The 23,287-nt window shown below is 40.1% G+C and overlaps 1 protein-coding gene across 5 annotated transcripts in view; it reads right to left on the bottom strand.

The window, feature by feature from the left end:
* Positions 1–23,287, bottom strand: part of LOC104918291 (dipeptidyl aminopeptidase-like protein 6) — a 65,760-nt gene that overhangs the window by 30,687 nt on the left and 11,786 nt on the right. The window contains exon 1 of one of the 5 annotated variants that reach the window (XM_019262051.2): positions 16,752–16,808. The exons of 3 other annotated variants lie outside the window; for them this stretch is intronic. In XM_019262051.2, the coding sequence (XP_019117596.1) occupies positions 16,752–16,793 (42 nt within the window). In that variant the 5' untranslated portion in view covers positions 16,794–16,808. Of the gene's footprint in view, positions 1–3,625; positions 3,990–16,751; positions 16,809–23,287 lie in introns of those variants that run through there. One more of the 5 variants, XM_019262049.2, reaches the window with a different exon arrangement.

The raw sequence follows: 23,287 nt of genomic DNA, 5'->3' as shown, positions 1-23,287 counted from the left end.
CGGATATATTACCAGACAGGAGTGGGAGGCGCGCTCCAAGGGATCTATTCTATATACTCTAAGGGTGTGTGTGTGTTTGTAGGTACAAAGTATCGCTGATGAGAAGGTCATTATTTTTGCAGGTTTTTAGTCACAAAACAAAGAACAAATTAAAATGGGGCTAGACATTATAGATATGTGATATGACGCTGAAGGAAAACATCAGAGACAGTAGTGATATTATAAACATACAGAAACACACACACACATACTGCATATACAATAAGTTACAGTAAACAAAAAGTAAGTAAAGTTCAGTAGAGAAACAAACTCCAGATGTAACAAATCATTTTGTAACGCGAAGAGAGCTTTCTAGTACATAGAAAATGTCCCAAACAATGTTACACGGTGTGACATGTTTACAAGCACATACTGTACGACCTCTGCATGTGAAAGACAATGAATTGGCTCTGCATTGCAGCTGGCTGGTAATAACTCTCATATTGTTTCCACCCAGTTTTAGTAACAAAAGCTTGTGACTCTACAGTAAATGCTGCTAAATAAAATCCTCTGTTTGACATTAAAAACACTAATGTTTCAGAATGGATAGGAATAATTCAGTAATTATAGCAGCAAGCCAACAAAAACAAATGCATGACCACAAAGCACTGGGTACATTAAGATAATAACAACACTGCTCTGTTATTTTCAACATGTTTTCCAAAGCGAGCACCTCATTTGTGCAGCAGCACTGTCCTTCAACATTTAGCTGCAGGTAGGGGTGACAGATGAAGAGTTTCTCTTCCAAAGCAGAAGTTTGACAACCTAGAAATCTCATCATCTTATGATGTAATCATCAAACTAGTCTAACAAACACCAAATTACTGCTTTCTTGAGTGTCTCTGTGTAACATCTGCAGCCCACTGCCATTCATGATCCTGTAATCTGGCAACTCTAAAGTTTCATCTGTAACAATAAAGCACAATAACAGGCTTTGTGTAACTGCTATAGTGTGTTTCCATAACTGAAAGTTTATTATCTTCCTGGTTGACCCTTTCTTAAGTTAATTATTTGAAATACAGATGGAGAGGAAAGCCATCGCGCTCGATGTAGACTAAAGAAATATATGAGCATTTGCTTCAGAGATCAGGAATGAGAATCTGCGGGAAGACATCCATAAAAGTGAGGAATGTGTGTCACTGTGACAAGAGAAGACAAAACATGGAGTAGATATCTTATGGGCTTTGTGCAGTTTTTCATTGGTCTTTGTAAGAATTAATAGCATGTCGTACCGAGTATGTGAAACTGGAGGGGGGAGGAGAAAAGTAAAAATGAGGTGGCATTAACTCCTGCTGACTCTATCATCAGGAAAAAGGCAAGGCTGAGCAAAAGAAGTGTTTCCTCAGAGGATATAAATTACCGCCTGTCTCTGGAACAGTATCTCTTAATCTTTAGAATAATGTAGCACACAACAACATGCCTGAAGTTGAATCACTCAATGGATCAGTTGGAAGTAACCTTTCCTGTTTTTTCCTGTTGTATGTTTCCTTCAAAATGTCCTTGAAAATGAAATCCATTCTGAGTGAAAGCAAAGATAAGAGACCTATTATCCTTCCAGAGTAATTATGTGTGGATTTTTTTTTTTTTTAATGAGTTTAATCACAACAGAGTTGGTTGTGCTGCAGGTCAACCCATTGCATCCATTTTATAACAATTCTTTTTACACAGTATGAGTCATATTTGATCTCCTCAGTCTGACTATTGTGTTTTAAAAGAGAGTCTACGAGTAGCCTGTCATTGGAAAGTCAGTGGATGCTACCTTGAACAAGGCAATGACCTGAAGTGGAAAAGCAGCGAGTACAGTAATGGAGGAGAGGTGATCATAAGCAACAATCTAAATATAAGAGTAACAAAACACTGTTTTTCAGCAGCATCTGAGTGCCTTTATACCCCCACACTCAGCAACAATGTGAAGGCTGTATACAGCGAGGCTGTATTAGATAAAGAATATGGTGCATTTCCTGAGCTTGTAGTGACTGTTCTAATGAAGACAGCATCATTCCTTAATGTAGATAGCTTGGATGTATTCTTTTATATCTTCACATTCAAGCTGGATAGAGTCGAGAGCAACGCATTGCCCAAAACCACCACTGTCAGCAGCAGAAAGCGGAAGTTCAAATCTCAGATGTGCATCCTGTGCTATGATATCTTTGTCTCTCTGCCTCTGTCTCCACATCATTACAGGAGTAGACGCACAGCCTGGCATTCGCATTTGAAACTGATATTAGCAATGAGCAAGGTCATTGCTGAGGCAACGGCGTCAGGGATGGAAGGGGGGAGTATCTTTTCCAAGCTCCTTCTTCCAACAGGAAACGCTGTTTGTTCCAAAGAAAAGAAGTCAAGGCTGTATGGAAATCACTTGGAGGGAGTGAAGATGCAGTCTTCCTTCTCAGTGACAAAGGTGAAATAATAGTGGACACTGATAACTATGTGCTGCGTTATGCTGCACTAACATGTGCAGATGAACATGTGTGCATGTCTCTCTGTGAGTTTTCATCAGTCAAGTCTGACATCTGTTTTTCTCCCAGCCTTCAAAAGAGCTCATGCTCCCCCTTCTTTTTTTCCCCCGTGATCTGAACATGGGTTTGAGGATTTGCTGTTGACGCTGCACTCCAGCTTTCATAAATGTATGAATAGGAGACGGAAAAAATAAACACTTTACACTTGAAATATTCAAAAGACACGAGAGAGAGAGAGAGGAATCTGCCTGCAGTTGAGAAAGAGTAAAAGGTAGGAAGAAATAGGAAAGGTGAGGTTGCTTTCTTACTTTTGGAAATATCAAACTTAATTACATCCTGCCCATGCAGCAATTACATAAAGTGAAGAGCCTTCACCCTCAACTTATGAAACAGACCATTTTTTTTCTGTATATTCATGTGCAGCTTTTAAAAAACGCACTATACGCGCCAAATGCACACACGACTATGGATTTATTGTCAAAATGTTCCCACTTCATAAAGCAAACATGAGTTTATTTCAGTGAAGCACCTCTGAACCTGAATTATCATTGCCACTGCCAGAAGCTCAGTTATGTAAAGCCAGAAGTGGATCATGTGTCTACACGCCATTACATCACTTCAGAGTGTTCCCTGTGGCCTCATGTGGAGCACAATTTCAACTCAGTGAAGCAATTAACACCCACTCTCTGTCTTTCTCTGTGGCTGTGCAAAACTTTTATCTCAAGAGTTTTTTTTTTTTTTTTTATCTCTGAAACCAAAAAAAACTAAAAACACTGTTCATCATCAGGACAAGTTGTTTACACCAACTCAAATTGCTCATGAAAACAGGACACCACACATGCGTGTTATGGTATAGATGCTACACCTGTGGGCTGAGGTTACAGTGTGAGCTCATTAAAGATTTAAGCAGAAGTTTACAAGTTGTTGTTGACGTTCAATTTGCAGCACTCGACCATTTATAGCCAGGGGGGCAATAAATAAATAAAAAAATCGAGATCAACCTGAGCTGTATATTTATGGATATCTTGCAAAAATAATTTAAAAAATAATAAAAATGATGTGAGCGATACGGTCAAACATGATCACATAAAGACCGACGGGGAACATCTCTGTGTCTGAAGTCCTACCTGATCCTGCTGCTGAGCCGCCTTCACCGGCCCGTTCGCGTCTTTTGCAGAAGTCATGACGGTGAATTAAAAATAATATAATAATAATAAAAAAAAGAGGAGAGAGGAAGAAGAGGAGAAGAGGAGCGAGGGAGAGAGAGGGAGAGAGAAGGAGAGAGAGAGCCGGCGTCCGCTGCTGACAGGTGCAGAATAATGAAACGGAGAGAGATGTAGACCCGACAGAGAGAGAGAGAGAGAGAGAGAGAGAGAGAGAGAGAGAGGCGTACAAAGTGTCCAAGGATATCCAGTGATTTGCTGAAACAATGAAGAGACCGTGGGTGCAGACAGCGCGGGGTTCAGCTGATGTGCATGAAGCTGTGGACGGCTGCTGCTGCTGCTGCTGCTGCTGCGATGTGGGAGGTTCAGTTTGCCTTTCATGGTGTCAGCACCCCACAGCTCCATGTGCGCCCAAAACTCTACCTGATTTTTTCTATCATTTGATTTTGCGCTATTTATGACCGAGGTGCACTTATTTGCACGCTTGGAGGCTTAGACATCCTTTCAGCGGTGAAAACAAACCTCCGCATATCAGACTTTCTGTCACCAATATTTTTATAGCAACGCGAAAACTACCAGAAATAATAATAATAAAAATAAAAATAAAACCTAAACAGAAAAATGAGGCCAAAAACAAGCAAAAACTGACTTCGTTAACAAAACATAGCAGCTCCAGGTGGTGAAAAAAAAAAAAAAGTCTTCTCAGACTTTTCTGAAACTGCAAAGCTTTTCCATTTCTTTTCTCCCTATCCACTATAATATAAAGGGAGTGCTCAAGGCTTTGTCCTTCCACCTGGACCTATATATAGTCGTACCAGGCTGCACTTCCCACCGCTCAGCTCAGGAGCGCAGCAACTGATAATATGGAGACCTGTCAGTTTGGATCAGATCACTATGGGCACTCATTACTGGCCAAGTCCATTACACAGGAAATGGAAACAGGAATCAATGCAAGTAGAACAAAATACTTTTGGGCATCAATGCAGTTCTTTTTGGGAGGATTTTTTTTAGTGATATTATAAGTTACAGCACATTCATGCCTCATAATGGTCCGTGCATGGCAGTTTGGAGAGCAGGGAAGAAAATATTTGCATAGTGTGTCTATACCCATTTCATAAAAATTTACTCCACTACACTGTATGCCAATGCTGCTGTATTGTCTGCCAATAAAACAAAGCATTGCTGCTGGCCTGGCTCTTGAGGAGCGGTGCTACCGTCCTCCCACATAGAGCAGAAATAGTTCCAGTTCCTAACAAAACACTGTTTGTGCTGTAACTCTCTCACCGTATGTCACATCTCTGTGCACACACAATCCACACTCTTGTCAGCACAGCTTGTCTGCCTATTTGTGCTGCGCACGCACGTACACACGTGTGCGCACTCACAGCAGTGTGGTTCTAGAGAGAGGGTTTCTTCTTCAGAAGTCATGCACAGTCTCTGCACAGCTCCTGGCCTTTTGAACCAGTCATCTGTTGAAGGGAAAGGAACTGAGCCATCTCAGATAAGAAAGAAAGAAAGAAAGTCCATGATGTGAGTCACCAGCTGAGAGGAGGATGTGTTTGGCATCGGCACGAGAGAAAAGATTCCCTTGTTACAGTAATATTTAATGTCTAATGCATAGCACTACATCTATTATCATTTTAAAGGGTAATTATTGTTACATGATGGCATATTCTCTCAAAGCCACTTCAGATCTATAAATTAACAGGATTAAACAGAGCAAACTCTGAGCCTCAGAGTGAAATTTTCCATTTATCTTGAAATCATAAGAGTGCATGATGATGATAATAAATTATGCAGTGAATCATGAAATGTTTGGATTGCTGCAGGAAATTAAACTGTGCAATCTATCGCATTCTCAGAGAACATTTTGCTTCATTGCTTGCTTGGGAATTATGAGAATAAAGACATGAAGTGCGACCAGATCATATAGTCAGTTAAAGCGGTGAGAGAGTTTCCAGTCCAGAATTTTTTTTCTTTTGAAAGATTTCTTCAGGCGAATATATTTAAGGATGCACTTACTCTTGTGTTCAGAACATCATCACTGCTTGGCTCATATAACAAAGTCAACTAAGTGGTTTAATTAGCTTCCATGAATAAACTATTGCAGGTTTCTCAGTATGCATGCCGGAAAGGTAAGATTTATTTATGTTCAGAGACACATAATGTTCCTTGTCTGATTAGAAATAAAAAGAAGTGGCATATCGAGATGTCTTAACCATTCAAGCCCACGTTAAGTACGGCTGCACTGATCCAATCTGCCAAGTTGGCATCTGAACCAATATTAAATGATATAATTAATCTGGTATCAACCATAACGTGACCAATGTACACTAAATGCCATTAGTTTCCATTCATGATCCTTAATACTAATCTTTGGTTAAATTTTTTGGCATTGTGTATATCTTGAATTTTGATCTGTTCTCTACTTTGCACTGCAACTGCGGCGCCACAATTTCCTTCAGGATAAATAAAGTTCTGTCATATCTCATCTCATCTACTTCACAGTGAGGTACGCAGATTTAAAATTTGTGGAAAAAGAGAGCGCTGGCATTGAATCAGTATCAGACAGAAAAAGTCATGTCACGTAAGCAACAACAAACTATTGTCAGCCCATCGATAAGAACGTTTTAAAATAATAGGATTCATAATTATACAGATAAGATACTCGTAAATAAATAGACTATATACATCAAGTGTACAGATTTGCATGTTGGATCATTTGTATAATGCACACATATACATATATGTGTTACATATATATATAGTGTTACATAAAGTCATGCTGGTGTTAAAGAGTCTGACAGCCGTTGTACCAAAGAACCTGCCTTTCTGTTGCTATAGGAGCTGATTATAAAAATAAGCTTAATATAGCATATCCATCAAACAGATACAGATAGAGATAGAGGGAGTTTGATGTTGATAACACTTTGCACTTGTTGCAGATGAAACACACACATGTCGGTGGCAGGATGAGTTGCCTTTAAAGGACACCAAACACTTTGGCACTGCTGTCGCTGTGCAGCTCCACACATGGCCTGAGGGAGCTGCACAACCAGAGCACTGCCAAGACTCATTTCAGCACCACTGCTGTGGACAGATCCAGTGACACATGAGCAGTTTCATGAGAACAAATTCACAAAATAACGCAGATACAAAACGGCTCTGTTTTGCATAGATAGCAAAGAAAACAGCACTGAATTAAACAAATCTCCCAATTTAAGATCCACAAATGCGCAAGTCGCTCTTTCTCTCCCTATTATCCGTTTTCCCTCAAACTGATGTGCTTTCCACAGTCGCTCAATGGAAGATTAAACTCACCTCACTCCCGACAATTAGCCACACAAAAAAGTTTCGAGGGAGGTTAAAGGCAACGAGGCGGCATTTACAAGATAAACACTGCATGAAACAAAAAGCAAACATGGAGAGAGCTTAAGGGGCCAGCCAAGCTCTTGTAAACATGAGAAGAAACCCAAACACAGCGAGGGGTACAATGATTGATCATCACAACACAATGCACGTAGGTTCCTGGCAACAATTACCTTACAAAGAAACAGCAGACAATCAGGCTTAATTGGAGAAGCAAAAGAAAACACAGCCACATGGGGTCAGAGTGTGCCAGCAGAGCCTTTGTTTTTACAACACACACACACGCTCCTCTTTAAACTACATTTTTATCAGCTAATTGGCATAATTTTCATTTATTTACGTTTTATCGTGTAGCAGATAATATGCTGCCTGAGATGGCATCTCTAGGCAGCACCTGTCAAATAAATCCTGCCTTCCAAGGCCCTTAAACAAGCACTTTACACCAAGCAGTGAATGTGCACTGTTGTTGAAGTTTCTTCTTTATTTCTTTCCAGGAGACCAACATGCAGGCAGTTATTAAACTGTCAATAAACTGTGTGAAAGTTTTCAACTGCATGCTAGCTCCCCCCAGTGATCGCTAGTTGTCTGGCATCTTTTTGTTGGTCAGATTCTTTAAAAAAAAATGTTTCTCACCAGGTAATTCCTCTTTTAATTGTTTGCACTCCAGGGCTTGTGTTTATTTTATTACAAAACAAAAACTGAATCTTGGCTCATAATGAAGACATTAACTTGGAAGTTGTTGCAGCCATGCAGTGATTAAAAAAAAAAAAGAAGAAAAAAATAAAAGCAAATAATACCCTTTGAAAAAAGGGCAGGAGATGTTTTCTTCTGAAAGAGATTGTGGATAGAGAATATGTGAGCCTGAATCAGTCCTGTCAGCTAAGACTGAAGAGAAAGAGAAAAAAAGAGAGCGACGAGGACACCTAACAAAGCCTGGGACAGTTTTGTTTGATAACCGATCATTATCAGCTGCTCTCACTCCACAGTCCAAACAGAAGAGCAGAAATCCTCATACAGCCACAGCCACTCAAAACCAACAATGCCAGGCAGCACACTATTATCCGCCATGTTTTTTTGGATAAATGCGTCCCTGAGGGTTGTTTTTTTTTTTCCAGCACACACACAGCACAATAATGCTACGGTGATGAGCATGGGACGCATGTAATATCATCAACACCTGTGCAATCTAACGCAATTCAATACAACAGCTTTGCAATAAAGACCAGCTTATTTCCGCATTTAGTGTAAACTGTGTCAGAGAGGTGCTAAGTCAACTGTGGTACTTTGTGTTTTTCTAGTGGTTGTTAATGTTTTCATACATTATTAATCAGCAACCCACGTTTTTGGATTTGACTTCTAATGGTCAATATTGTGTACTAACTGTCAGCATGTTAAAGTTCGACCTTTGCACATACAGAGATTTGTGCATTTCATATTTGGCACTGGAACGACTCTTGGCAGAGCATTTGCTACCATCGAGGACACTGAGGTCATTTTTTTCAATATTTCTTCTGGGAGTTTGGGGATTTTAGCAGCCGAGGAAAATTACACACTTCAGTGAAAACAACACCAACATGGTGGGTACCGCACATTATTAAGGTATAATCGTGGTGAAATGTATTTCCATAAGCTCCTGTAATTTGTTCAATTAAAAGTAGAATACAAGGAGGATAATAAGTAAATAATGTTTATTATGCAAGTAATGTGTCATGCAGTTTAAAGATGTAATCAAATCATAACATTTAATCATGTGTCAATGTTTCAATGTTTTTAAATCCAGTTATTCTATTAAACTACTTTATTATCTATAAAGTAGTTTTAATTGGTGGTGGCGGAGTCCGCCATTCCCGCTCTGGAATCAGAATACCCAAGGGATTCACAGGAAAACAGCATGCATGCACTTCTGTGTAATTTTATCTCACTGATAACAACCTCATTGTTTATTCTTCACTCTCCTCGCAGCTGTATCTCCGCCATATTGAATTGCTGCTAATGCAAAGAGAACATCTTACTGCTGCTGTTTCACATTAAGAGCATTCAACTGGCTAAACCTGGGCTAGCGTTTATTGTAAAGCAGTCACAGGACATGCGATGTACTGGAATCTGGAATCGTTCGGCAAAAATGCTTCGGTAAAACAAAATGGTCATCTCTTAAAAGCGGATTATTTTTTTACTGTGCACTGCTCTCCTGTGGAGAACTTCACATGGCGCTCGCATCATAAATTCAGATCAAGGTTCTAATTATATTATTGACTGACAGGTTTATTAAAAGAACACGAGTTTGTTTGGTTGCAATGTACCAGTCGTTCTTTTGTTGTATTTCTGACAGAGTTGCTGCCTAATGAGTGTTTGCTGTGGCATTAAATGTGCACTTGCTGTTACCACGGTAACTATGTGTGACACTGCATCAAGTACCGACAAATATAAATAATTAAAACATTGGAAACACTTTATTTCTAGTGATCTACTGATCAAAATGTTCTGAGGGGTGGGGTTTGTGTAGGGGGGGACTTGGACCTCAGCATTCTGAGTATCTTGGCTACAGCCCTGCCTCTCAGACAGCGTTTTGGCCCTCTGAAATGATGCAAATGAAACACTAAATTAATAAAACATGCGAGGAAAATAAATAAATATAAAACAGCTTGACTTTAATTTTAAATTGTCCTCATGCACAATGCCAATAAAACCCTATCAATCAACGCTGGCTGCTGATTTAGGAACAAGCTGTTTCCGTTCAGCCGTGCTCCCAGCTGTCAGCCCGGCCAACTCAATCATCAGTCCCGTCCCCTTCGCCCTCTGGCCTGCCATGACTCCTTTAGCTGTCCAGCTGCCAGCACACCTGCCTCTCTGAGTGTAAATACTGCTGTTTGCATCTCCACTTTGGCCTGCAGTGCTGCTGCTGTAAATCACAGGTTAAGGATAGAGCCAGCATGTGGGCAGCGCCTCACGGGTCATCACTGATCATTACTGTACTTAAAGGTCATGAATTTGGCCTCCGGATACACGCCTACCTAAGTCTCAGAGTGATGAAAGGCAGAGAAGTTTTCAGACTGCGGACAGAGGCAGTTTTTCACTGTCTGGACATTACAGAGGGGTAATTAACAAGTCCTCAAGTCTTTAATCAGACTCATTATTGGTCTTCTACCAAGAGAGGACTTTCAGGGGGAAACAATTAATCTACCATTGTCTTGTCTGGAATTGTTTGCACATGCACACGCACACACACACACTATAAAAAATTACACTCACTTTGAATCATTCCCTCGCCTCTGAACCTCACTTTTTGACCCTCATCAATATTTAACCGTTTTTCTGGGAAGACTGCCCCGCTGGTCAACTGACTTGTTATAACAGCAGAACCAATTGGTACAGTTCGACTCAAGTCAAGAATGTTTTACGGTTTTATTTTTACACCATGTAGTCAGTTTGATTTAAAGCTGAACATATTCTTTACACAAAGCGTATTGTATTAATATCACTGTCTTCTTATTCTTTATTTGTTTATTGCCACCAGCTTATAACTTTATAATAATTACCTCCCTATGCAGGAACGATTTTTTTTCTTCGATTGGCTACTGACATTTACACTGAATCCAATTAAACATAAATTAGTTAATTACACCCTCCTGCCACAAACCTGATTCCCAAATGATGATCAAAAAAGTCAAGTTTCAAATCTTCCAACGACGTGGAGCATTTCTACAGATTCTAGTTTATTTGCTGTTATGATTATTATAGTACAGTATTTTCATTTTTACACTTTGCACATTATATTCTTCGAATTTAAATCACATTGTGTGCTGAGTGTAGAGAAACACGACCACAGAGAATGAAATTTATGTTTCTTTTCCCCAGTTTCATTATTTGTTTTTTGTTTTTTTAATGCTCTAAAGTCTACAGTGTTATTGTGCACCCCATTTTTTTTTCCTCCTGTGGAGCCTAAACAACAACTTTCAACCCAAGACTCTCTCCTGAGGGAAGATTATTGACTGCACAACACCACACACAGAGGCTCGGAGCAGGCTTTTCAGCGAATTCCTCCAAACAGTAATAAGAGATCCATACAGATCATTGTCTGACAGCCTTGGGGACCAAAATGCGACTCTTCCAAGGAAAAACAGAAAATAACTGAAGGAAACAGTATTACAGATAGCCAATAATGGAGGCTTAAAAATGTTGTCTCAGCTTTATAGTAGATCTCAGTAATTCATTGATACGACCTTCAAACCCTCGCCCCTTCATTTGTTGCTAGTGTAACATAGTATAGTCTCACTTTAAGGCTCCTGTGAGCAAAATCTTCTTAAATTTAGGACTCTATTGCTTGTAAACGAGACACAAAACCCAACACGGACAGATTTTAGACTGCAATATTTTTCAGGATAATCTGAAGATAGTTAGGTAGAAGAAGACAAGCAGCCATCACAGAGGTTTGACTGTGTTACCGGTCACTGATTTCACATATCATGTTTTGTTTTTTCATCTTTTTATTCAATCGTCTTAAACTTACATGAACTCTTTCTCCCTCTATATGCAAATATCTTCATTTCAAAGGCTCAACGCGTAATGTTTGCTACTTCACTGAAAAGTCCAATCTCAGTGTATGTATAAGGATGTGAACTGAGAGCCAGTAGAGAATCACTTCCAGATCACCTCCAAGCTTATCAATTCCTTTTTAAACTAACGCTGGCATGTTTTATTCTGACAGTTGCACATTGGAACCTCAACGTCATTTCGTCTACACTGCTGTAAACTTGCAACAGGGTAGAGCCATAGCAGAGAGGAAGAAACAGTCCCAAAGAGTGACTTCATTTCACAAACACAACTGACAACAGTGTTAATACATGTCTGCAAAATAATCATTAAGTAAAGCAATATGCAGAAACATCTTTCCAAATGACATGGGTGTAAATTCAAAGAATGATAATTACGCACAACTGTTTCTCAACCAAACAGCATGTCTGGTCTGGACATGAATAATACAAGCCCCATGCAGCCAGGCTTACCACACTCTATGGAAATGAATACTGTACAAATATTATCATTTCATCCATTTTTACTTCCTATAGCTCGCTCTTGACCCACCCTGCTCTGTTCTTTACTCTGTTTCTACACTGTGCTCAGAGTCAGAAACAAAACAAAAAAGAAAACAGTTGCATTGCCGCTGAAAACCTGTCTAGACCTATTTTTTATCCACACAGAAAACTGCTCAGGAAAAAATAAGGGAATTGATAAAGAATCGGACTGAATCAATAATAACACTGGTATCAGTTTAATCTTTTAATTCACATCTCTGTGAATGTCCACTGGAGGGTTTAAGTGTAAGTTGCTGCGATACTGGCTTTTCAAACTTGCAGTAATGTCACAATGGATCTAGTGGACTCTACACATGGATCATATTGCACAGTGAAGGTCAAACATCATGCAATAACAATATGCAAAACACATTTTGGAAAGGAGGGGGACTGAGCTGGTCATGAGACATGTAATAAATATAAATTATTACTTAAAGTACTTCTGGGAAGGTTAAAAGAACATCTCAGTTTCCTCTCCATGAAAGTTTCTTTTGATGATTGCAGTAATTTACAAAAACACCCTAAGGCAACTTTATGCAACTGTGGTCAAAAAGGAATGAAGCAATCGGAAACTGGAGTGCAGCTCTAATAAGTGGATATGATAGTTTTCCCGCTGTTGTGTTTAATTAGTCATTTTGTAGTCATCAGTCTTGTTGTGTCAACAAAAAAAAAACAGTGAAGTTTGAGCACAGGGGCAGCTGGAATATATGCAAAAAAGAGATGAGCAGGGTGAGTCAGCATGCATTTATGGAGCATTAACCCATCTGCTAAACTAGATCTCATAAAGCAGACTTAGGAGCCTCATGAACTTTATGTGTACTCATCAAAGGCTTACAAGAGGCCCATAAAACAAAAAAAGGAGAACAAAGTTTAAAGATAACACTGCATTTTGGCAAGTTGTTATAGACATTAATTAGGAATAAAACACAGACACATGGGCAATAAACAATGAATGAGCAGCAACCTGGGCTGTAAATTCAGATCAGGGAGTGACAAATCATCAAATAAACACAAAATCACAGGTGTGAAAATGTGAACGATAATGAATCACATACAAGGATAGTATAATTAATAGATCAGTGCTGTTCTATTCTTCTTAAGAATGGAGTAGTACAGATACCGAAGGGAGTGATTAAAAGCAAATTAGAAGCATCTCATTGAATAGTGCTTCATCGTTAGCCATTCACTACGGGTTTGAAAAGGTTTTCATCATCACACTACTCCACGTCTCAAAGGACACCCGCCATCTAACACAAAATATCCAATCTATTTTATTTTAATTATTCCCTATATCTTTCTTTATCAGTACTTCAGACCCAAATGAGGCATTTTACTCACACACACACACGAAAACACACACACACACACACACACACACACACACACACACACACACACACACACACACACACACACACACACACACTAGCTTTTATCTCGCTCACATACATACACACAGATAAAGACAGAAATCTAGGAATCTGCCCACTCGGTCTAAGCATAAAAGCTTTTCTAGACTAATTATAATCATTTAAACCTTCGCTGAACTTTCCATCAATGAACCTGCGCACCAGAATGACAAAAAATGTTTTCTCACTCACCTCTAGACATATCTAGAGTATCTATCTAGTATCTAGCCACACAGATAGTTTTGGTCTTGTTTGCACCCCAGATTTATAAATATCTGTCTGAGATTTATACGAAAATACAAGATGCTCCTGATTTCTTCAAATGTTTTTTTTTTATTTTTTTTAGTTTAAATCAAAATCAAAATTTCAAACATTAATTTCACCACTATTGTATTTGGGGTGAATGCAGAAATCAGAGACAGATATCTCAAAATCTGGACCAATAAACTAAAACTATGTTCACAGCTAGACAACACTAGGTGACAGAATATGTTTGTTTTTTCTGTAATTAGAGAGAAACAATTAAATTGATCATTTAAAATACTGTAACAATCAAACGCAGAAAACAAAGCAATGTCTTGTGCAATGACATTAAATATAAAGTCACACAAGTAGACTTCAATCCAGGCAACACAAATGGACACAAATTGTGAATTTGCGTTAAATGCATTGCGGAGCATTGCAGAGTGCTCTGTTGGGAGCATTGGGTGAAGGAACAGATTTGCTGCTTTGCTGACAGACAGCTGCTGAAAGCCAGAGAGCCCTGGAGGAGAGACCCAGACCCAGCAGATTCTGGAGGAACAAACTCATAGTCTCTCCAGATGTATTTTTACAGCAGTGAGCAATGGAGATGCGACCTCCACTTGAAGCCACTCATTTCTGTTTACTCACTTTACAGGCACAAGTAAACAGAAATGATCTTGTGAGCACACTCAAGCGAGTAATGCAAGGTGAAAGCATGCTTTCTGTCTTAACATACCGTAGGAGTCTATAGCCATGGTAGTGGCTTTGTGAGGCGAGTGTGCTACAGTAACATGATGATGTTTAGCAGCTGAGCAGCTGAGGCTGAGTTGATCTGGACCAAAGTGGTGGACCAACTAACCCACTGACATTACCATTCCTGGAGAAACATCTCTAATGTGGCTTAAAACAGAAACTATACATATATCATTAGCACTAGTAGTAGTTGTAGTTGTAGCAGTAGTATCAGCAGTAATCACGATAGTAGTAGTATTTTTGAAAAACAGGAAATGTGTAAATATTGTGACAGCTTGTACACTGTCAGCTCCCTGCCAGAGCTCAGCCTCTCGGGGGGTTTAGATGCAGTTTTGAAACAGTCGTGTCAAACTCGTATCATGTCAAAACGAATGCATATTTCAGGCATCAAGGCAGCCACAAGGACAAAACCTCAGGATGCACAGCTCGATCAGTATCAGCTGCTAAGCTGTAGCCCGAGTCTATCAAAGTCAGACAGTGTCTCATTGTTGCCTGCGTGACGCTGATAGCATCAAGGAAAACATCTTCTGCCCTTCTGAGCTCCAAAGTGCCGACCAACAAGAAGATGTATTACGTCTTTAACAAGGTATTATTGGTAAATGCGCCACAAATGCACAGGTACACTTTCATGTGTAAACAAATTCATTATTTTCATCAGTCTGCATGGAGTGCTGCTGTGGTGCTCTTTAATTCAAGAAGCCAGAGGCACTCAAGAGAGAAGAGATTTAAAAAAGCCTTTAATATCTCATGGCTATTTTGTCATAGTGGCAGCTATGCCTACACTTTACAGCCATTAAAGCCTTCATCCAACACAAAATGGCCTCCTTTAGGCTGTTTTTTTATAGACAAACAAGACATTTGATTTAAATTTGACTTCGATTAAAGTCACAGTGAAAGGTCAGCGTCTTTAACCTTTGTACTGTGACAAATCTATTAGTGTACTGTCTCATATATCGCTGTAAAGGGATGTAAATTAAATGTGTGTTGAATGTAAACTATTCACCTCCACACAAACTTCCCTCACGCATGTTATTAACTCAGGAAAGGGATAAGGATTAACATCAATATATTAGGAACTTGCAGTTTTACATGACGGGTGATGTTGATTAGACTCGTTAGTTTGTAACCGGCCCTGAGTTCAAAATGAGTCATCAAAAATACTTCTAGACATTTTACAGGAAGAGGCAAGACAGAGATTCTGATATGAAAATATTCACAAAAGAGAGAATGAAAATGTATTTTTCATTTCACTGCACATTCAAGAATTTTTTGTGGGACACTGCAACCCTCTCCAATATAGAGGTCAGGGTCGCTTAAAGGTCCCTGGCTGGACTCAAATCACGACGGTTGAGATTTCATCATCTGTTTCTTAAACCCTTCTGCAACCACTACTTTTTTTTTTTTAGTGTACTCATAAACTACTTTCAGTATGTCTTAAACAAGCAAAGCTTGCAACAAATTTAAATAAACGAATGCTTGCTCGGATTCAACAAAAGTTTACTTTCATTCGAAACATCAATTACAAAGTCGTATTGCCTAATCCCGTCGAGAGTTGTTTCATAATGAATGTTTGTTCTTCTGTGGTCCAACTTTATCTAGTGGGGTGTATATTAAATATGTATAGTAGTAAAAAAAGCTGATAATGCATGACGGGACTAGCGAAGCACTCTGTGCATTACAGTGCAGCTTTTGCTTAACCACAATTAATGGCTATAAGGAAAGTGCATTACGGTACTTCTGTCTTGGATCCTGTGTTTCCGGTTTGAGTCTTTACAACTCACTGCAGCAGTCAAGTAAGACAGCGCATTTGAAATTCCATTTATATACACATGTAGACATAGATGTGGATCCAACAATCTGTTTCACTCCATCAGACTTTAATATATGTTTATAGCTGCCCTTCAGAATATCCCCAGAGACAGCCCAGTGTATAAATTTACCAGCTGATAAGATTTTAGATATAATGACTATGATTTTGCAGCAAATTCTAACAACTTACAGCGCGTGCTGTCATCTGAGGTGCTCATTATAACATCAGGCAGTTTGAAAGCTTAATAAATAAATAAACGGCTCTGACACTTCCTCAAGCGCAGAAACAGCTTGTAATTTCTTTTGAAAATGTCCTTCGTGCTCAATGACAGATTGATTAAACTCATACCTGGAGAGAAGAAAGACGCTAAAAAGCTTTACATGGCAAACATTTAACAATTGGCAAACATCCCCGAAAATATTTAACACACTCACCTTCCACAGTCTCTCCACCCGGGATAACTTGCGTGTTTGCATTGTGATGGAGTGAGTGGCTGCATATAGAGTGTAGAGCGTTAGAAAGTGGGAGAGCCAGGAGTGATGTAGATGCAGGGAGAGACGCTGAATAATGACCTAGTCATAAACGAGACACACCTCAGCTCTCAGTAAGAATAATCCCATAGTCAGCATCTCAGCACTAAGTTCCACACATTAAGTTGAAGTGAGTGCCCACGTGGTGGGTCTGTGTGCGTGCCTGTGGGTGTTGGCACGGATTTTTCCTAACTGAAACACTGCACTGCTTTTTTAAGTAAAGACCATGTCATCAAGGAGTCCGCAGATAGCCGACGAGAACTCGACACCTCTGCCGTCATACTGGAGGAGGTCACATCAGAGCCCAGAGGGAGAATCAGACAGAGTGTCCGACAACTGTTGATGACCATACTAATCTCTGAAACACAACCCATGTAAGGGAGTAAGGAGGGATGAAGCCAAAGCGCTCAGCCTCTTCGCAACAATCAGCACTGAACCACTTACCTGGGCCATTAGTTGCATCTTGCTGTTCAGCACAGATCAGCATTACACACCACACACAGAGCTAGGCCACTTTATGGCGCTTTTTACCCAGGGTTGTTTATCCTGTATTCCCTCTACTTTTCTCCCAGGAGCAATTTACCCACAACAGCGCCTTTCCGAACTGATGAAAGCACTCCTCATACAGCTACAGGCTGATTCAGGCTAGAATTTCATAAAGGTTCAACGAGGTCAGACAGACACAAGACTGTGACCCAGTGACGTTCACATACTACCTGTGTCCTCAAGGCTCTGCAGGAATGCCAACTGCAGTGTCAAAATGTCACAGCTGCTACATTCCCTCCCTGTTGAGCTTCTTTTTCTCATGAAGGATTAAAAAGAATTTGAAGGTATAAAATGCTTTTTAATTTTTGAAAACAAAGAAATATTCAGGAATCACAAACTTCTGACATTGCACCCGCAGAGTTATCCATATAACTTAAAGCAGCACAGGACTTAGCCTTTCGTACGTGGGAAGCCCACTCTGCCAGTTCACATACTGTGATCCACTTGAACAAGTGAATTTGCCTGGCGTGGGAGCAATAAAGTGTACCTTATCTTAACAATATTTTAAAAATATATGGAACATGACAGTTGCTGCTCATGGAGCCAGACTGACAAATAAATGTCTTCTAACTCTGCCGTTCCCCTCAGTTTTACCGAGCATTTTAGCATCTTTCAGCTCTTTATTTTGGATAACCCTAACCCTAGCCACAGCAAACAAGCCCTTAAAATTACACCGTGCACTACTCGCCCAGCACCAAGTGACAGACAAGTTGACTAGTAGAAGGTTAACATACATATATAAGAGTTTAGCTGTTAAAGAACCAGACATTTCCCTCAGGAGTTTGTAGAGAACAAAAACGAGATAAAAGAGAGTGAGTATTGGACTTTATTCATCAAGTTACTTCAGATGGATCTTAATGTTGTTCTGGCTCTGCTTAGTGAGTAAATAGGCGACTGTTTGTGAACACATTCACCATATTAAACACCTACATGAGGTGATAATATGCTAGTGTTGTATTTACAGCTTATTGTGCTGCCCTCAAGAGAAAACAATGAATGCAAATTCAAACAATATTCTCTTTACCCCAAAGTATAGCTGTGGAAACTTTAAAAATGGCTAAATCTAATAATAAAAAAGTAAATAAAAATGGATTTTCAGATGCATTGAATCAACTGTGGTTCAGGTTGAGGTCTACACGACCATAAAACATGTCAAGAGATATCGAACTGACAGAGTCAGACTGACTGACAGAAAAACAAACATCTCGGTGAAGCTGATACGGTGTGTATGTTTGTCTCAACACATAAACCATAATGTCAGCGCAGCGAGATGCCATCCTAAACACATTCAGCATTAAAGTCTCTGTATTCCCATGATGCAAGAACCAATCTAGCGAGGGGAGGAACATCAATCATCGCTGTTTCAGCTTTCCTGTCTTTGGTGGGGTACGATTTGACAGGCTGCCAGCTCCAGAATAGTGAATCACTCACGAGCGTCCCCCATTCTCTCCACCTCCGCTACACCAAACAATCATTATCTCCCCCATCTCTGTTCTGCTCCACATGAGCACCACAACGAGCATCACAGAAGTCAGCGCTCGACTCCCAGCTCAGGGAAAAGCAATCTTCTTCCCTCGTCCCCGGAGCTCTGGCGCTCATTCATACTTCTGACTTTTGGCTTGGAGGAACATGGGAGAAATATCAACCGGAGATAATGATGTACATGCAGGAAAAGCACCACAATACAGGATGTGTCCGACAGAAAAAACTCTCCACCATGACAATAACCTACACATGACTACAAGAGGTAAGTTAGTACGTAATACACACAAACACTTCCAGTTCAGAGCAAACAACCTGTTACTCCATGCTGAGTCTGAACGGCCACCTTCATGCTGAGCCAGAAGCACCATCTACAAACTCACCTTCATGGCTGGAGGAACACGACTTTCCTCTCCTGCCGCTCTTCACAGACCAGAATGCACAGAAAGGTCCTGCGAGGATGCAACATGAAAACCTATCTCATGTGTTATTCATTGGAGGACTAAACCAGAGCCTGGAGGCAGGACCAGGTTTATCTTGGCATCATTCTGTGAGTGACCCATTAGCAACAGACTTGTGTCACAGTACACATTTTGACTTGTCAAACACAGGTGTATGATGGCTGCTTCTGGTTTCAGGGCGTAGGTGTATCAACATGTTAATTTAATGACATGGATTACTGACACACCTAAATGGAACGCAGCCATCATTAATGTTATTAGTTGCACCTGTGCTTTTCCTCCAATGACAAGTTAAAGTGTTCGATGTGGAAAATGTTTTCAAAATGTCACCATTCAACAAAAGTTTTTTTTAAAAAACTACTACTACTACTTACTAGTTCCTAAAACTGAAGGATGGAATTTTTTGTGGTTTCAGATCATTTTCCTATTTTTCAAAATAGATGAATAATTTAAAAACCATACTGAATAAGCTGAAAATTACATTGTCACACACCTGAAAACAGAAAATGTGATTCTGACAGGACAGAGACATCGCAAACAAGCGATGAGCACATAGAATATGACTTTAGAAACCACCAGCAGAAAAATGTAACATACACATATTAATGCATGAAACAACATATAAAGTAATTAAACATTGATGGGGACCATTTTACTGCATTTGCTTTTGATACTTCTTTTGATATTTCACCAAGCGGCAACCGTCCGTGGCTGAGAAATGAGGCCAATGCTGAAGTGCGAAAAAAAACTGTAAATTCTCAAGAGGCTGCTTGAGGCATTTCAACCTCCATAAGCCCCCCCAAAATAAAAAGTCCAGCTTCACAGCAGAAATAAACACAACACCGTGTGGTATTAGGACTTTTACTCCCATAACTGAGTATCTATTAATATTAATATTAGTATACTATAGCACCACAAGTGTAGTTTTCGATCAGGCGTGATCGTTGCAGAGTTGCAGAACGGTCCTGGGTTTTGTTCACTTTCTAGTTAAAGATTTAATGTTATTGTAAGATAATATAGTTAAATCACTTACAGGGCGGTGCTTAAAGGATTAGTTCAACCTTTTGATAAATAAAAATTTACAAAATCTTTCTTGCAGAGAGTTAACCACTCATGTCTGCAAGGTCAGTATGTAGATAACACCAGCTGCTGATAGCTTGGCGGTGAGGGATTCAGGTAGCTTGTTCAACAGTAAATAAAAAATGAGCGTACATATATAGCATAACATGCTAATGAATCCGCTTTAGAGGTGCTGCAAGGCTGATTTTTTAAACTTTGGACAGAGGCAGGAAAGAACTTTCACCATGTTTCTCCATCTGTCTGAGTCAGATGGGCCGATGGTGTTCCTCCAAACAAAAACAATGATAACCAGCTATTCTCAGCCTCAAGAATGATTTAATATTTAAGCACCGGGACAGAGCTCTAAACACGAACACAAGCTATTTCAGTATGTTTTTCCTGTCACTACAAATGTCTAAAAGTTACAGCTACTTGTTGCTCCTTTTTTTTTGTTTCTCTTCAGGATTTACAACGCTGCCTGTTGTATGACCTTGTCGACTTTGCAGTGCTACCTCTCTTTGGCCATTCTGTGTCTTTGTGTGTCCCAGTTAAATGATGTGTTTGTGCGCTTTTGTGTCTCCCAGGGGTGTGTCGCTGCTGTATCATGGCGAGGTCGATAAAGGAATCTGCCTGTGTGACACAACGGATTATTGCTGCCTGGTCTCAGCCCAGAAAGAGACTGCGAGAGGACTCGGGAGAAATGGCAGCTCCAGTCTGCTGCTCTAATTCTACTTGACAGAAATGATATAGAAGAAATTTGCTTCACTTGTTTTTAAAATTCTGCCTTTATTATTAATGATCTATTGCGTATTTATTTCTTTTTTGATTAAGAAAATGAACAGACATGACGTGCCGCTGTGCAGTGACAAAAGATGGAGTCTCAGTAGCAGAGGTCCGACGCCTTGCTCAAAAACATTAAGAGAACACAAAGCTGCAGCTAAAATGCACCCTCTGGTTTCAACACACAGCCTCTGCAGCTGATATGATAATTTGATATTTCCCCCCTCTTGAACTAAATGTTGCAATTAAGCGATGGCACTGATGATGCCACTTTGTACAGGTCAGAAATCCCTAAATGTGACTGATTTATCAAGGTGACCAAATAACCTTTCCAATCCTAATGAGTGGTGTCATTACGTTCCTCTTCTTGGATCTGGGTGAGACACTTTTATCTGTGGCAGCTGTTTGGTTTTAGTTAAGCTGGAAACCATAGCAACTTGGGTTTTTATTTGTTTTTTTTGGAACAAGCAGGATTTTTGGGCTTTATTGGTGCCGACGGTGCAGCAATGGAAAATATGCTGTGTGAGTCACTAGAAACAAAGCCTGAGCTCACCTGCTGTACAGTATGTGTACAGTACAGTGTGGAGTCGGTGCATTGATTGGAACACAACAGTCTCTAGTGGCAAAACAGACGCAGTGCACAGAAAAGCAATAAAAATGGTTTTCCTGCATGTCCTTGGCATTTTAAACATCAATGAACTGACACAGTCCACTTGAAGAAAACGGTCACTTTGACAACAAACACCTGATCTACGATATTTACTCTAAAGTAGTGCCTTGCTGATTATCAACCTCGCACTTAATAAAGATAATCTTCAAAAGAAAAACATTGCAAAGATGCCCTGAAAGACGTCTCAACTTATAAATAAAAAAGAGAGACATGAACACGGGGAGGAAAGGAAATGGGAACGAGCTGAGTTAAAAGAAAGTTATATTTAGCTGCACACTCATAAAGTTCCAAAAAGCTGCAGAAATCTTTAAGATCCACAGCGAAGTTTCATCTGTGGGATGAGCTAATCTCCGGTGTAAAGCAGAGCGGCAACGTGACTGTCATCAAGAAGCAGAAGAAGATCAAAAAACGAAGGCTCACAAAAGGAGTCTTTTTTTTTTTTTTTAACTGCATTAATATTTAAATGGATTCAATTTCAAACACACAGCTACTGTTAAAAAATGAAAATATCTGGGAAAAGTACGAAGGGAATTTAATATGTGATACAAACAAAACTAAAATCGAAATGCCTGCATGGAGTTTTAATGACATCCAATCATGTGCTTGTTACTTCACATTATCTTCAGAGCAGAAAATCTACCACAAGAGACCGAAGCTCAGCATCAACCATTTTACACGATCCTTGTCTCATCGGGGAGCAATAAGGCTTCTCTGTATTTAAACAGTGACTAATACCCACTGTCAGCTTGTGTAATAATACAGTAAATCATCAAGAGGAAGAAGGACAGTCTCCGAGCAAGGCAGCGGCCTGCTGACGCTCTGTTGACAGGTCCATGGAGGTGGTGGAGGGAGAGCAGTGTGGTGGGGTATGATCGATGGCGTGTCAACAGGGCGTCAGTGTGCAGGGTGGGGGATGGATGACCTGTTGAGATGCCCTCTGGGAGCAGAGGAGCAGAAGGGAAAAAAAAACAAAAAACAGGTCGATAGTGAATAAGTCTGTTAGCAGCAGGAGTAGAGGCTGATTGAATATATAATATAGGAGCCAAAAGGGGAACGACTGTTTTTAGAATGGAGGATGACGAAAACAAACCAGCTCGTTACGATGGACGTAACATGTTGCATGACACGACCACAGGACTCATGCTGTGCCATGTGAGAGCTCCGTCATCTCCAGATGGCAGTCAGAGCCACTATCCAGTAGCAGTGTGTGTGTGTGTGTGTGTGTGTGTGTGTGTGTGTGTGTGTGTGTGTGTGTGTGTGTGTGTGTGTGTGTGCGTGTGTGTGTTCCCAGAGCTTACAGCCTCACCCTCTCCACCTTTGCAACCATGGCAACGCCGAGCAAGAGGTCCTGCTGAGGATGCTGTGCTGTCCTGAGGGGAGGAGCAGTGCTGGGTGACAGCACATTTGCCTTGTATGCCCTTTCATGTAAGCCTGGACAGTCA

The sequence above is a fragment of the Larimichthys crocea genome, chromosome II (genome assembly GCF_000972845.2).
Source record: "Larimichthys crocea isolate SSNF chromosome II, L_crocea_2.0, whole genome shotgun sequence".
Lineage (NCBI taxonomy): Eukaryota > Metazoa > Chordata > Actinopteri > Sciaenidae > Larimichthys > Larimichthys crocea.
This window is presented reverse-complemented; position numbering and strand designations above follow the sequence as displayed.